The sequence below is a fragment of the Dromiciops gliroides genome, chromosome 3 (genome assembly GCF_019393635.1).
Source record: "Dromiciops gliroides isolate mDroGli1 chromosome 3, mDroGli1.pri, whole genome shotgun sequence".
Taxonomy (NCBI): Eukaryota; Metazoa; Chordata; class Mammalia; order Microbiotheria; family Microbiotheriidae; genus Dromiciops; species Dromiciops gliroides.
In genome coordinates, this window is record NC_057863.1 from 296,709,095 (window position 1) to 296,724,335 (window position 15,241).

Genomic DNA, 15,241 nt, shown 5'->3' on the forward strand with positions numbered 1-15,241 from the left:
CATGATCCCCCTCCCCAAAAAAGTAAAAAACTCCTATTCTAAATAAATCCTGTAGGAACTGGATTCATAGCCACTTACTCTGGATACTGTTCTAGTCTGTCTTTGTATTGTCCAATCTTGGACTAAGTTGGAACTACACCACTTGAAACTAAATTCTCAAAATTCACCAAATACTCTATGTTTCTCTTTAGCATCCTCACAAATATTACCAAAACAGATCAGTCAGAATATACAGATTTCTCTTACTATTTAATTTTGTGATTTTTTTTCCCCAATGAAAAAGTCAGATGTGCATGAAAACTGGATGGGCAGGGGCACAAAATCATTCACAAATTGGCATTTAAATGTTTACTTAATGTACAAAAAAATGCTGTATTATGCTCAAATCCTTTGATAAATGTAGTTTTATTTCACACTGTCTTTCAGTCATGTGTCTATGGACCTAAACCCCTTCAGGGAGGGAGAAAAATATGTTGACTATTCCTGTATGATGGAGTCTGCATTTGGAGATTTGATTAAGCTGAACTACATGTAAGATTGCTTGTAAATAAATAATTAGATAATAATTAAACAATAAGTGATTGTAAAGCACTTAGAAAGTAAAAGTGTTTATAAATACTAACAAGTAATAATAACAATAATTTCATCATGACTACACAGCTGCTGATGTTGATAAGTACAATTTATTCCAGCTAAGGGCAATTTTAATTTATGCAAAAAATGTTGCTGTCATAACTGTTTTGCTCAAGCAGAACAGAATGAAATGTTGTACTTACGCTTTTTTATCATGTTATTTAAACTGGTTTTAATTCATTTAGGTAAAAACATTTCTTTTTTAGCACCATCTCAGATCCAGAGGTCCAGGGATATATTTATGTTCATTTTTATATTATTAATATTAATACATTTGATTTATTAATATAATAGAACATTGAGGTAGAACTAGATAGACAAATGCAAATTGGGGATTGACTAACTCTATGTGGAAAAAAATAGGGAGTCTTAATGATCATGCCTCATTCTCTCTTCCTTTACTCTCTGTTGAAGAGGTAACCCTATTCATTGGTAAGGCCAACCTTTCTACATGTATTTTTTTATCCCATCTCCTCTGGTTTTCTTAAGCAGATTGCTCCCATAATCATCTCACCCTTCACTCTAATCCCCAAATTTTCATTAGTTGTTGGTACATTTCCTTCACTTGACAAAAACCAAATAATTTGTATGTTTTAGTTAACATAAATTCTCCATCTCTCCTTCCTATCCCACCTACCCCTACTGAAGAAGAAAAACAAAATCCTTATAACAAATATACATAGTCAACCAAAACAAATTCCCACATTGTCTATATCCCCCCAAAAATGTGTGTCAATTTGTACCCTGAATCTATCACTTCTTTGTTACCAGGTGGGTAGCATCCTTTAGAATCATACTTAGCCATTGTATTAATCAGAATTCTTAAGTCTTTTGAAATTATTTGTATTTTTTATTTGTTGTTATTCTTGTTTAAATTGTTCTCCTGGTTCTTCACTCTATATCAGTTCATTCAAATCTTCTCAAGTTTCTCTAAAAGCATTTCTTTCATCATTTTCTACTGCAAAATAGTATTCTAACACATTCCTATATTAATTTGTTTAGCCATTCCATAATTGATGGACACTCCCTTAATGTCTACTTCTTTGCCACTACAAAAAGAGCTATTATAATTTTTTTTTTTTGTATTCATGGATCCTTTTCTTCTTTGGGATTCAAACCTAGAAGTGATAACATTGGGCCAAAGGTATGAACAGTCTAATAACCTTTGGGGCATAGTTCTAAATTGCCTTCCATAATGGCTAGATAGACCAGTTCACAGCTCCACCAACAGTATTTTAATTCATCTGTTTTCCTATTGCTCCTCCAGCATTTGCTATTTTCCTTTTTTTCAGATTTACCTATCTGATAAATGTGAGGTAAAACCTTAGAGTTGCTTTAATTTGCATTTCTCTAATTACTGGTGATTCAGGATATTTTTAAAGTATGGCTATTGATAGTTTGGATTTCTTACACTGAACAATTCCTGTTCATATCCTTTTAACATTTATTGATTGGACAATGACTCTTATTCTTATAAATTTGAATCAGTTCCTTATATATCTTTGAAATGAAACCTTTAAAAGAGAAATTTGTTGGAAAGACTTTCCCCCCAGTTACCTGCTTCTCCTCTATTCTTAGATGTATTGGTCTGGTTTGTGGGGGGAAAAGAACTTTTTAATTTTGTGTAATCAGAATTGTCCATTTTATCTTTTATGATCTCCTTTATCTTGTGATGAATTATTTCCCTATTCATGGATCTAAATGCTAATTTCTCCATTTTCCCTCCCATTTGTTTTGATGTCACCATTTACTTCTAAGCCAGGTATCCATTTTAAGCTTATCTTGGTATATGGTATGAAATGATGGTCTTTACCTAGTAGGAAAATCACTTTTGGCAGCTGGGTGGAAGACCCTTTAGAGTGGGCGGATACTTAAAGTGGAGACCAGTTAGAAGACTATTTCAATAGTCAAGGTAAGAGGTGATGAGGACTTGAACTAGGGTGATGACTATACAAATGGAGAGAAAGGGGTATATATGATAGATGCTGTGAAGGTAAAAATGCAAGATTTGGCACTATTGTTCTAAGTGCTGAGGATGTGATGATAGATTTAGAGTCAGAGGACCTGGTCTTGAATCCCAGAATAGCTACTTACTACTGATGTGAGCTTAGGCAAAGCACTTAATCTCTCTGAACCTCAGTTTCTTTTTTGAAGTAAATTTTATTTTTAATTTATGGAATAAAACAAGCATTTCCATAAAATAGTACATTAAAAAAGATGATTGCACGTGAAACTGCAAATGTACTATGCACAACTGGCTCTTCCTTTCAAATATACAATAAAATTATCATGTAAATTTCTTCCCCCCCACCACCTGCTGTAGAGATGGCTACCATTATATATTATATTATGCTATTCGCTTCCCCTTTCAGAACTAGATAAATCTAACTGCAAAATAAATAAGAAAGAAATTAAAGAGTTGAATAGAATTTTAGAAAAGTTAGATATGATAGACCTCTGGAGAAAAGTGAATGGGGGAAAGAAAGGAATATACTTTTTTCTCAGTGGTACATGGCACATGCACAAAAACTGACCATGTATTAGGGAACAAAAATCTCACAGTTAAATGTAGAAAGGCAGAAATAGTAAATGTATCCTTTTCAGATCGTGATGCAATAAAAATTACATGTAATAAAGAGCCATGGAAAGATAGATTGAAAATTAATTGGGAACTAAATAACTTCACTCTAAAGAATGAGTGGGTCAAACAACAAATCATAGAAATAATAACTTCATCCAAGAGAATGACAATGAGACAATATACCAAAACTTATGGGATATAGCCAAAGCAGTTCTTAGGGGAAATTTTATATCTCTAAATGCTTACATGAATAAAATAGAGAAAGAGGAGATCAATGAATTGGGCATGCAACTAAAAAAGCTAGAACAAGAACAAATTTAAAATCCCCAATTAAATATTAAATTAGAAATTCTGAAAATCAAAGGAGAGATTAAAAAAATTAAAAGTATCAAAAATGAAAGGGGTGAATTCACCTACAATGAAGTAGAAATTAAAGCAATAATTAGGAGCTATTTGGCCCAACTGTATGCCAAGAAGTCCAACAATCTAAATGAAATGGATTAATATTTACAAAAATATAAATCTCCCAGATTAACAGATGAGGAAATAAAAGACCTGAATAGCCCCATTTTAGAAAATTGAACAAGCCATCAATGAACTCACTAAGAAAAAATCTCCAGGGCCAGATGGGTTTACAGGTGAATTCTACCAAACATTTAAAGAACAATTAATTCCAGTACTATATAAATTATTTGGAAAAATAGGTGAAGAGGGAGTTCCACCAAATTCCTTTTATGACACAAATATGGTGTTGATACCTTAACCAGGCAAAGCCAAAACAGAGAAAGAAAATTATAGACCAATTTCTCTAATGATTATTGATGCAAAAATTTTAACAAAATATTAGCAAGGAGATTACAGCAATTTATCACCAGGTTAATACACCATGACAAGGTGGAATTTATACCAGCAATGCAGGGCTGGTTCAGCATTAGGAAAACTATCAACATAATCAACCACATCAGTAACAAAATTAATCAAAATCATATGGTTATCTCAATATATTCAGAAAAAGCTTTTGACAAAATACAGCACTCAATCCTATTAAAAACACTAGAGCGCATAGGAATAAATGGAGCTTTCTTTAATGATAAGCAGTATCTACCTAAAACCATCAGCAAACATTATATGTAATGGGGATAAGTTAGAGGTATTCCCAATAAGATCAGGGGTAAAACAGGGATGTTCATTATTACCTCTATTATTTAATATTGCATTAGAAATGTTAGCTTTAGCAATAAGAAAAGGGAATTAAAGGAATTAGAACCAGGCAAGGAGGAAACAACACTATCCCTCTTTGCAGATGATAGAATCCTAGATAATCAACTAAAAATCTACTTGAAACAATTAACAACTTTAGCAAAGTTGCGGGTTATAAAATAAATCCACATAAATTATCAGAATTTCTATACATGACCAACAAAGCTCAGCAGCAATAGACAGAAAGAGAAATTCCATTTAAAATAACTATAGACAATATAAAATATTTGGGAGTCTACCTGCCAAGACAAACCCAGGAATTATATGAACACAATTACAAAATACTTTTACACAAATAAAATCAGATCTAAATAATTGGAAAAATATCAATTGATCATGGATAGTCAGAGCTAATATAATAAAAATGACAATTCTGTTTAAATTAATTTACTTATTCAATGCCATACCAATCAGACTACCTAAAAATTATTTTTAGAGCTAGAAAAAATAATAACAAAATTCATCTGGAAGAACAAAAGGCAAAGAATATCAAGGGAACTAATGACAAAAAATGCAGAGGAAGATGGTCCAGCTGTACCAAATCTGAAGCTATACTATAAAGTGGTACTAGCTAAGAAATAGAGTGGTGGATCAATGGAAAAGGTTAGGCACAGAAAACACAATAGTAAATGCCTATAGTAATCTACTGTTGATAAACCCAAAGACTCCAGCTTCTGGGATAAAAACTCACAATTTGACAAAAACTGCCGGGAAAACTGGAAGATGGTTTGGTAGAAACTAGGCATAGACCAACTTTTTACAACGTATACTAAAATAAAGTCAAAGTGGGTACGTGATTTAGACATAAAGGGTGATACCATAGGTAAATTAGGAGAGGAAGGAATAGTTTGCCTCTCAGATCTATGGAGAGGAGAAGAATTTATGATCAAACAAGAGACCAGAGAATATTACAAAATGCAAAATGGATGATTTTGATTACATTAAATTAAAAAGGGTTTGTACAAACAGAAGCAATGCATCCAAAATTAGAAGAAGGGAAGCAGAAAGCTGAGAAACAATTTTTATGGCCAGTGTTTCTGATAAAGGCCTCATTTCTAAAATATATTGGGAACTAAATCAAATTTATAAGAATGCAAGTCATTCCCCAATTGAGAAATGGTCAAAGGATATGAACAGGCAGTTTGTAGATGAAGAAACCAAAGCTATCTATTCTATACATACGTCTATTTATCAACTTCTTAATCTATAACATGAAAAGGATAGGTTAGCTCAAAGCTGCTTAAACTGTGGGTCACTACCCCATATGGAGTCATGTAACTGAATGTGGGGGTCATGAAAAATTTGGCAGTAAATGTTTGATTTATATACCTATATACCTGGAGTCACATAAAAATTCCTTGGATGAAAAGGGGTTATGAGTAGAAAAAGTTTAAGAAGCCATGGGTTACGTGATAAATCAGATTCATTTCAACCCTAAATCCCAAGATTCTCTGATTCTTCTCCTTTCCTCTCCTCACACTTTCTTGTAAATCTCATTCACTCTCTAGAGATGTCTCAAAAGTCTACATCTCTAGTCCTGACCTTTCTTCTGAGTTCCAGATCAGTATGTCAACTGCCTATAGGACATCTCCACCAACGTGGTCCACTAGCACCTCAAATACAAATCTAAAACTGAATTTATTATCTATTTGTGTTTAAACTCACTTTTTAATTCTTACTTCATTATTTCCATTGGTGATTCCACCATTCACCCAGTCTCCCAAATTTGAAATCTTAGCGACATCTCTGATTTTTCTCTCTCCCTTATCCCTCATTCCTCATGTTCAATTAGTTTCCAAATCCTGTTGATTTCACCTCTGCAATAGCTCTTGAGTCCATTCCCATCTTCTTCTCTTTGAGGGTTGCATTGCTACACTGGCAAACCTTTGCCCTAGAGCAGAGGAAAGGTTCCTCACTTCACTGATGATTCCTTCCCCATGGGCATTTTAGGAAGTTCCTCAGTCATACTTATCTTGGTCTCACCTCCATTCTTTCTGGGTTACACATCCTTCTCCTTACCTGCTACATTATCCTTATTTGGCTACCTATGTTCTTCCCTCCCTACTCTTTCCAGCATGTGCTCCATTAGAAAATAAACCCCTTGAGGTCAGGGACTGTCAAATACTTATATTTTTATTTCCAAAACTTAGCACAATGTTTGGCACATAGTAAGCACTTAATACAAATGTTCTCTCTTTCTCTCCATATATATATATATATATATACACACACACACATATGTGTATTTATGTATATGTATACATATACACACACATACACACATATGTCCCATTTTTAGTCCTCTCTCTATATATACATATACCCATCTCTCTCCATATATATGTGTATATATATATATCCATCTTCTCTCTATATATGTATACATGTATATATTCCATTTTTAGCCCTCTTTCCATATATACACATTTATCCATCTCTCTCTCTCTCTCTCTCTCTCTCTATGTATATATATATGTATATATATATATGTATGTGTGTATATATATATATATACTCATCTCTCTCTCTCTCTCTGAAAAAAAAGGTAAACAGGGGGACAGCTAGGTGGCACAGTGGATAAAGTACTGGCCCTGGATTCAGGAGGACCTGATTTTGAATCCGACCTTGCACACTTGATACTTACTAGCTGTGTGACCCTGGGCAAGTCACTTAACCCCCATTGCCCTGCAAAAAGAAAGAAGAAAATGTAAATGTAATGACATTCAAATTCCACACAGTCTGGTGTTCCTGTACCTTTCTGTCCTTATCTCATAAAGAACCTATCCATATATTCTGTGCTACATATTAGACTACTTTCTGACCTTGTATTCTTCTATCTCCTCCATGAAATTTTCCCTGCTTCCCCAAATGAGTGAGAACTCCTGTCTTGGACTTCACAAGGCACTTTTGTTTTGTACCTCTCGAATGTACTTCTCATGTAACATTTCGTTTGTCTGCATGTGTCTAGCTCCCTACCAAGGTGTAAGAGGTCTCCCCTAGTACCTAGCAAAGTATTCTGTACATAAATGTGTTGTTGAATACTAAATTCAGATTCAGGGATATCACAGGACAGCAATTTCTGTACAAATGAGCATGCATCTGCACACCCCCAAGGTCACAGTCACATTTCTCCTTTCATGAAGGGACATTCTGGTATTTCTTCTCAGACTTGCCTTGTGCATCTCAGCAAACAGTTTCTTCTTATCTATGTAGTGCAGCTATACTTCTTTCACCCAGGCTGACAGTCCTTTGCCACCAAATTAAAAAGAAGAGATACAAAAGCCCCAAGTTCTGCTGCTGTGTGCAGCCGCCCTCCCAATAGAGCACATACCTCCAATGGAGTGGTACTATGATGACAGTAGCCAACCAGAGAGCATCATGCAAATGAGACTACTGTATCCCATACCAGCTGCTTCAGTACCGGCTCGTTGTTATAGTGATAAAGTGAGGCCTTGCCGCCTTGCGTCTCCTGGAAATAAGGGGAAGAGGAAAAAAAAAAACAAACCTCAAAACAACAAAACCCTTTAGTCCCTCCAGGGAAGGAAGAAAGAAGAAGGGGGGTGGGGGAGTATGTGACAAAGAAAACATTTTCCGCCTGAAAGGAGAACAACAGAAGGGGTAGAGCTGACGGGAGCATTCACTGGCCATGCCAGTGCTCACCACTGATGCTGAGTCAGAAACAGGTATCCCAAAATCCCTTTCTAATGAGCTTCCCTCAGAAACCATGGAGGAAATAGAACACACATGTCCTCAGCCTCGATTGGTAAGTAAAGACAAAGGATGCATATGCATATGCATTTATATACATGTGGACGTATATATATGAAAAAATATATATGCATTTTCTCTTTCTGCATATAAATTTATTTTCACAAAGGAATTCTTTGTGGTGTCTTAGCTAGTAAGGAAAGCAATGCTTAGAGAATTTTCATAAATGAAAATTCAGCTACAATCTAATGCTATCTAATACATCTATACGGAGATGTTTTTAGCTTATAAGGAACTATCGTATTGGCTGGGTGAGAAGCAGGCTGCTTTGAATAAACTGTGTTTCTGTGTTTGTTGGGAAGGAAGGGATGGTGTTATCCTTATGTGGGGTACTCACTTCTGAAGAGAAAAGGAGACCATGTAATTTTGAAATGGCATTTCCTTTATTTATTTTGGGGAAGTCCCTCTTTAAATTCTGAATTGGAGCAAAGGTATCCATGCTCCCTGATTGTGTACTTAATGCTAATTTGGGAAAAGAAAAAACGACATAGAAGTAAAACTTCTACATTCATCTCAAAAAAAGAAAACAGCTTCTCAAAGCTGTATTCTAAATGGTATGACCGTCGCACCTGGATCTTAAAGGAGTTGTAAGAGATTTCCAGAGTACACTGGCAGGGTTTCACTTCAGGTAGTTGGAAGTGGGGGAAGCTATATTTGGAAAAGAGCCATATTAATTTAACAATGAATGCATGAAAATAGTATGTTCTAAGATATCAGCCCCCCAGAATGGAGGGGGAATCCTTTTATCTATGGTCTCCTGAATTTGGTAACTTACTCTGCTGCTGTTCAGGATCCTTACCTTGGATTTGTGGGTGCATTCTACATGACCCCTAGAGTGAGGCCTTACTAACTGCAAAATCCTAAAAGGTATGGTTCATTTTCTGTTGTCTGAAGTCCTGTAAAACTTTGGGCGGCCTTCTGTTTCTTCTCTTCCTATTAAACAACGGAGGGGACATGACACCAGCAGCTTTCTACTTTGGAAGTCAATTATAAACATAGGATCATACACTTTAGAGCTGGAATCTGGCTGTAGACCATCTTTGGTCTAATCCCTTCATTTTACAGATGAGAAAACTGAGGGCCAGAAGGTATTGAATGTCTATGCTATGTGCTCAAGTGGAAATGTTTTCTAGAATTTTCTGAGGTAGCATGTACTATAAGACCTCCAAAATTAATAAATGTTCTTAGACTAAAAGTCTAGCCCCAAAGAGAATGTAGACTTCCTAATAAAGATTCACAGATAGGCTTTAAATAACTTTGTATAAAGCAGGGAACAATGGGAAAATGTGATAGAGATTTGTGTTCATTATTCTTTCCTCTTTTGGAGGCTTCTTCTCTTCCATGAGATTGCCATGTATTTTCTGAGGGTATCTTGTTCTGAGCTGCCAATAAGAGAATTGCTATCACATCACCAAAACACTATGGTATGTTATGAAGGATATGGATAGTGATACCACATAATCCCCATGCCAGTGCAGACCTCATAAATGAAGGCAGATTGCTAAAGCATCAGATTATAACACTTCTCCAATAGTCTAGAACTAGAAAATAGAAACAATGATGCTAGAAGTCATTTATATCATTAACCAGATTTTTAAAAAACTGTAGACTGATGTTTAAGTAATCCTCCATAATTACAGGACAGGCAATCATGGTCATACTTCAAGTATGAGTCTATACTGTCCTTTAATCTACTTTTAAAAGAATTACCTATGAAAAGGGAAGAGGGAGGAGGGAAATCACCTTCCAGTTCTGAGACAGACTATTCATGTTGTTCATTATTTTGGTGTCTTGCTTGTCTTTCTTTTCCTTCCTTCACCCACATTTAAGCTATTTTACTACTCTCTAGTGTTTCTACCTGAAGGGAACATGAGGGAAAGGAGAGACACAAGTTATTTTATTCCTTGTTAGCAGCTCTAATTTAAGACAAGGTGGGGGGCGGGGGGGGGCGGGAAGGTTGAATCTATTGGCTAAACAGATTACTTCCAGTAACCTATCTTTGGATTTCAATTTTCTAATATTACCATGGGTAATTAAAAATCGACATTAATTAAATAGGGGCTATAGCTATCTGGAAAATCACTTTCAACTTTGGTACATTAGAAAGAGAAATTAATCTGGATTATATTTCCAGATCTTGCAACCTAGGGAAATTATTTCCCTTTTCTGGGCCTTAGTTTTCACCTCTACAAAATAAGGAGTCTAGAACAGATGTTCTTTGAAATCCTATCTCTCACAAGAGCATTTTATTTGCCGGTGTAGAGCTATAGATTAAATGACTATGTTGTTGTTCAGTCATTTCAGTCATGTCCCACTCTTCATCACTCCATTTGGAATTTTCTTTGCAAAGATATTGGAGTGGTTCGCCATGTCTTTTTCCAGCTCATTTTACAGAGGAGGAACTGAGGCAAACAGGGTTAAGTGACTTGTCCAGGGTCACATGACTTATAAGGGTCCCCAAGGCCAGATTTGAACTCAGGGAAATGAGTCTTCCAGATTTCAGGCATAGCACTCCATCCAGTGTACCACCTCGCTGCCCCAAATGAGCATATCTATTCTTTATAATTATACTTCAGAGCCCAAGTAGGATGATAGAATATAGAGCTAGAAAATGACTTAGAAATCATTAAATCTAACCCCTTTATTTTACATGTTGCAGTGTTAAAGGGATGAAGTCGTGATCAAAGTTTGCTTGACTTGTTGCCCAGATGCATTTCCTTCTCTGTTCTGGAAAGTAGTATCAAAGGATCTATAAATTCTCTTTTGCTAACTCTGAACCCCCAGCCAAAGACAGGATTTCTGGTTTAAAAAATCAAAACCAAACACCTTCAGTGTTATATTCATCTCTGTCTCTTCTCTGGGGGTGTTTCTCCTCAGTTGCCTTCACCCAAGTATATTTTCCTAAGTATACTCTTAGTAGCAAATGCCAAAAGTTAATGCTATTTTTTAAAAAACAAAGTAAAAGTTTAAAACAAATAAACATAAATTAACCCACTCACCCACCATCCTCCATACCCAGAGGAAAAGGCAACCCAAGAAAGGTACTTAAGGAGAAAAAAGAGATACAGGATTATTGCCTTAGGGGTCTCCATTCTTCATCCTTTTGTGATGCTTCCTTTCTGAATCATTCAATGGAATTATTTCTACCACATAAAGAGATCACCTGGTGTGGCCACATCTTTTATAGTTATCTTAAAATCTCATCATTGTTTCTGTTGTTAGGCCTTGGGCTTTTAAGGACCACTCCTTTACTTTCTACTTCAGGTAAACATTTAGTAAAACAATCAGGGTATGATGAGGTATAGTTGTCCAGAGTCCCAAATTATGGAAAGCTTTCTAGTGACTTGAGGCTTAAATTACATGCAAGATGCATTATGTATGCATCATAGCAATAATACATATCCATAAATGTAAATATATATAATACCTAATGCAAAAATGTTAATAAGTATACATATTAATAGGCCATGAATAAGTAGCAGCAAATATGCAAATAGACAAATTGCAAACATGCAAATATATCTAGGGTACACAAATATTTAGCAAGCATCACATATGTCAAAGAACTTATACCATTACATAGAAGGCATATCTTACAATATGATAGTATTGCCATCTGATATATATATATATATATATATATATATAAAACTACTTCTTGAGTTTCCCCTGTAAAATGTTAGTCTGGTCATAGGTTGAATAGATCCGGGTCTCCTGTGATTCACTGACCTATCTGTCCCTGCACCTGAACTAGTTGATAGTATGAGCTGATCATCATCCTCATCAGAACTATAGTTCTCCATCCCTAAACTTGAACTTGCAGAGAGTCCAGGCTGACCAGCAGTATTATTGTTTAGTAGGCTCTCTCTGAACCAAAAATATTTCTTTAACTGAAATTCTAGGCAGAAAAGTTGTTGCTTATGGGTTCGGTCCTCACTCCCTGTTTGGACTGGCGGTTGAGTTACATACCTATCAAGTCTTCATCATTTGAAATTTCCAAGCCATTGTGTGGTTCAGAGTCTTTGGAAAAACTCTTAGTTGACTCTCTTATAGGCAATAAGTAGTTTGTAGTGAATTGTCTTCATATGACCCACTACCAGGTTCTAGGACTAGTCTGTAAATCAACCAGTTTCAATCAATGGATCAGCAAACATTTATTAAGTGCCCACTATGTGCCTGGCTCTGTGCTAAGCACTGGGTATACAAAAAAAGACAAAGGACAGACCCCTGCCCTCAAGGAACTTACTATCTAATGGGGGAGGCAACATCCAAACAAATAAATACAAAGCAAGATATGTACAGGATAAATAGGGAATAATTAAAAGAGGGAAGGCAGTTTCTTGTAGTAGGTGGGATTTTAGTTGGGACTTAAAGGAAGCCAGGAGGTCAGTAGTCAGTTTTGAGGAGGGAGAGCATTGTAGGCATAGGGGACAGCCAGAGAGAAGGCCCAGAGCTGAGAGAAGGGAGGTTTGTTCATGGATCAGCCACGAGGCCCTTGTTACTGGATCAGAGAGTAAGAGGTGTGGGAGGGGCTAGTTATGAAGCTTTTGTACTTGATCCTGGAGGCAACAGGAAGTCACTGGAGTTTATAGAGTAGGGAGGTGACATGACCAGATCTGTGCTTTAGGAAAATCACTGGTGGTGGCTGAATTGAGGCATTCTTTCCCCATAATCCTTTACTGACTATGGAAGCTTTCTGGTCCCTAGTTTTTTTTTTTGTTTGTTTGTTTTTTTAGTGAGGCAATTGGGGTTAAGTGACTTGCCCAGGGTCACACAGCTAATAAGTGTTAAGTGTCTGAGACCGGATTTGAACTCAGGTACTCCTGACTCCAGAGCTGGTGCTCTATCCACTGCGCCACCTAGCTGCCTTGGTCCCTAGTTTGACATGCCTGTACACCCACTGTAAAATAATGTTTCAACCAGAATGTGGCTTATCGATCAATCAACAAGCATTTATTAATCCCCTACTATGTGTCAGACATTGTGCTAAATACTTGAGATACAAGTACAAAGAATTAATCTATTCCTACTCACTAAGAGCTTACATTTTAATGATGGAATAAAAGAACATATATACATACATATATGTGTGCATATATATGTAAAATGTTTTATATACACAAATATGTATACATTTATATAATCAACATACATGAAGAAATGTGTTCTTCATTTATATATACATACATCTATATACACATACATATACTTTGGTTGTATTTTTCAGTTGTGTCTGATTCTTCATTACCCCATTTAGGATTTTCTTGGCAAAGATGCTAGAGCAGATTGCCATTTCTTTCTCCACCTTATTTTACAGATGAGGAAACTGAGGCAAACAGAGTTAAGTGACTTGCCCAGGGCCACACAGCTAGTAAGTGTCTGAGGGCAGACTGGAACTCAGGAAGATGAGTCTTCCTGACTTCAGGCCCAGCACTCTATCTACTCTGCCACCCCATATATCCATATATATATATATATATATGTGTGTGTGTGTGTGTGTGTGTATAGGTATAGGTATGTATATATGTATGTATAGGTATATATACACATACCTATACATACATATATTCCTATATATGCTATAGGTAAATATAGATGCATATATAGTGAATAAATAAAAATATATAGTGAATAAATACAAAAATATACAAAGGATTTAAATGCAAAGTAGTTTGGGAGAGAAGGCACTAAATGTTTGGGAGGGGAAATTGGGAAGGGCTTCCTGCGGAAGATGGTGTTTCAGTCATGACTTAAAGGAAAAGAAGGTCTCTTTGAAGTGAGGGAGGAAGGGAATGATGTGGCCAGGAAATTTGTAATTTTTTTGAGGTCCAGTTGATCGTAAGTTGTCCCAAAAGAATTACAAGACTCAGTGACTCAGTTTACCAAGTTTTATTGCAATGCTGTGAGTGATCACAGGGAGAGAACCAGAAAAGTGGAAAGGTATCTCTCGAATAAAGAAAAGACATTTATATTTATAGTATAGATAAATTGATTATCAGTCTCATTATAATAATCTCCACCTTGGGGAGGTACAAGGGAGGGCCTGTTCTACTCATTATAATATTCTCCATCTAGGGGTGTTACAAGGGAGGGCTTATCCTAATTTAGAGTTCCTGGGGGTCTTAAACCAACCCCCGAGTTGGATACCTTTTTCAGTGGAGGTATGTTTTGGGGGTTTACACATCATAAGGTGAATCTGGGGACAAATTTGGCCTTTTCTGTGCATGTCTCTTTCTGATTCCCATGGTTAGTTTCAAAATATAATCATTTTTCATTAGAATTTCTATAGGTCGTCTTTTTCCTTTATTGTTATTTTGACCTGACCTGTTCTGGTCCGTTACGGATGTTGATCACTATGGGTACAAGAACCTAACATAAGTTATCCATTGACTGGGATCTGACTCCCTTTTGGAGCTAATATCTGAATTAGAGCTTGGGTCTTAGGTTTTTCTATTAACCCCTACATCAGGAATACATTCCAGGCATCTGGGATGGCTAGCACAAAGACACAGAAATCAGAGATAGAGTGCTGTGTTTGAGGAACAGAGAAACAAAGCCTGTTTGGCTAGATAGCAGAGTATAAGAAGGGGAGTAATGTCCAGTGGGGATGGAAAGAAAGTTTGGGTCCAAGTTGCATACAGATTTAAAAGCTAAATGGAGAAGTTCCTATTTTTATCCTAGAGTCATTAAGTAGCCAGTGAGTGGGGCAGTCATATGGTTAGATGTGCAACTAAAGGAAAAATACTTTGGTAGTAAAGTATAGGATGAACTTGAATTGGGAAAGACCAATTAGGAGGCTGTTTCAATAATCCGAGTAATGAAAGCTTAAACTAAGGTAGTAGATGTGTGAATGGGGCATAGAACACCAGGCCTGGAGTCAGGAAGACCAGAATTCAAATCTGGCCTCAGATATGTACTAGCTGTGTGACCCTGGACAAGTCATTTTACTCTCTTTGCCTCAGTTTCTTCATCTATAAAATGAGCTGGAGAAGGAAATGG

At 36.2% G+C, this 15,241-nt stretch overlaps 1 protein-coding gene across 4 annotated transcripts in view; it reads left to right on the forward strand.

Annotated features, from left to right (window-relative positions):
• The window catches only part of PCYT1B (phosphate cytidylyltransferase 1B, choline), a 126,820-nt gene that overhangs the window by 11,184 nt on the left and 100,395 nt on the right, over nt 1–15,241 (forward strand). For 2 of the 4 annotated variants that reach the window (XM_043996174.1, XM_043996177.1), the window contains exon 1: nt 7,893–8,237. The exons of the other annotated variants lie outside the window; for them this stretch is intronic. In XM_043996174.1, coding sequence (XP_043852109.1) covers nt 8,121–8,237 — 117 coding nt within the window. In that variant the 5' untranslated portion in view covers nt 7,893–8,120. Of the gene's footprint in view, nt 1–7,892; nt 8,238–15,241 lie in introns of those variants that run through there. 4 annotated transcript variants of the gene reach the window in all.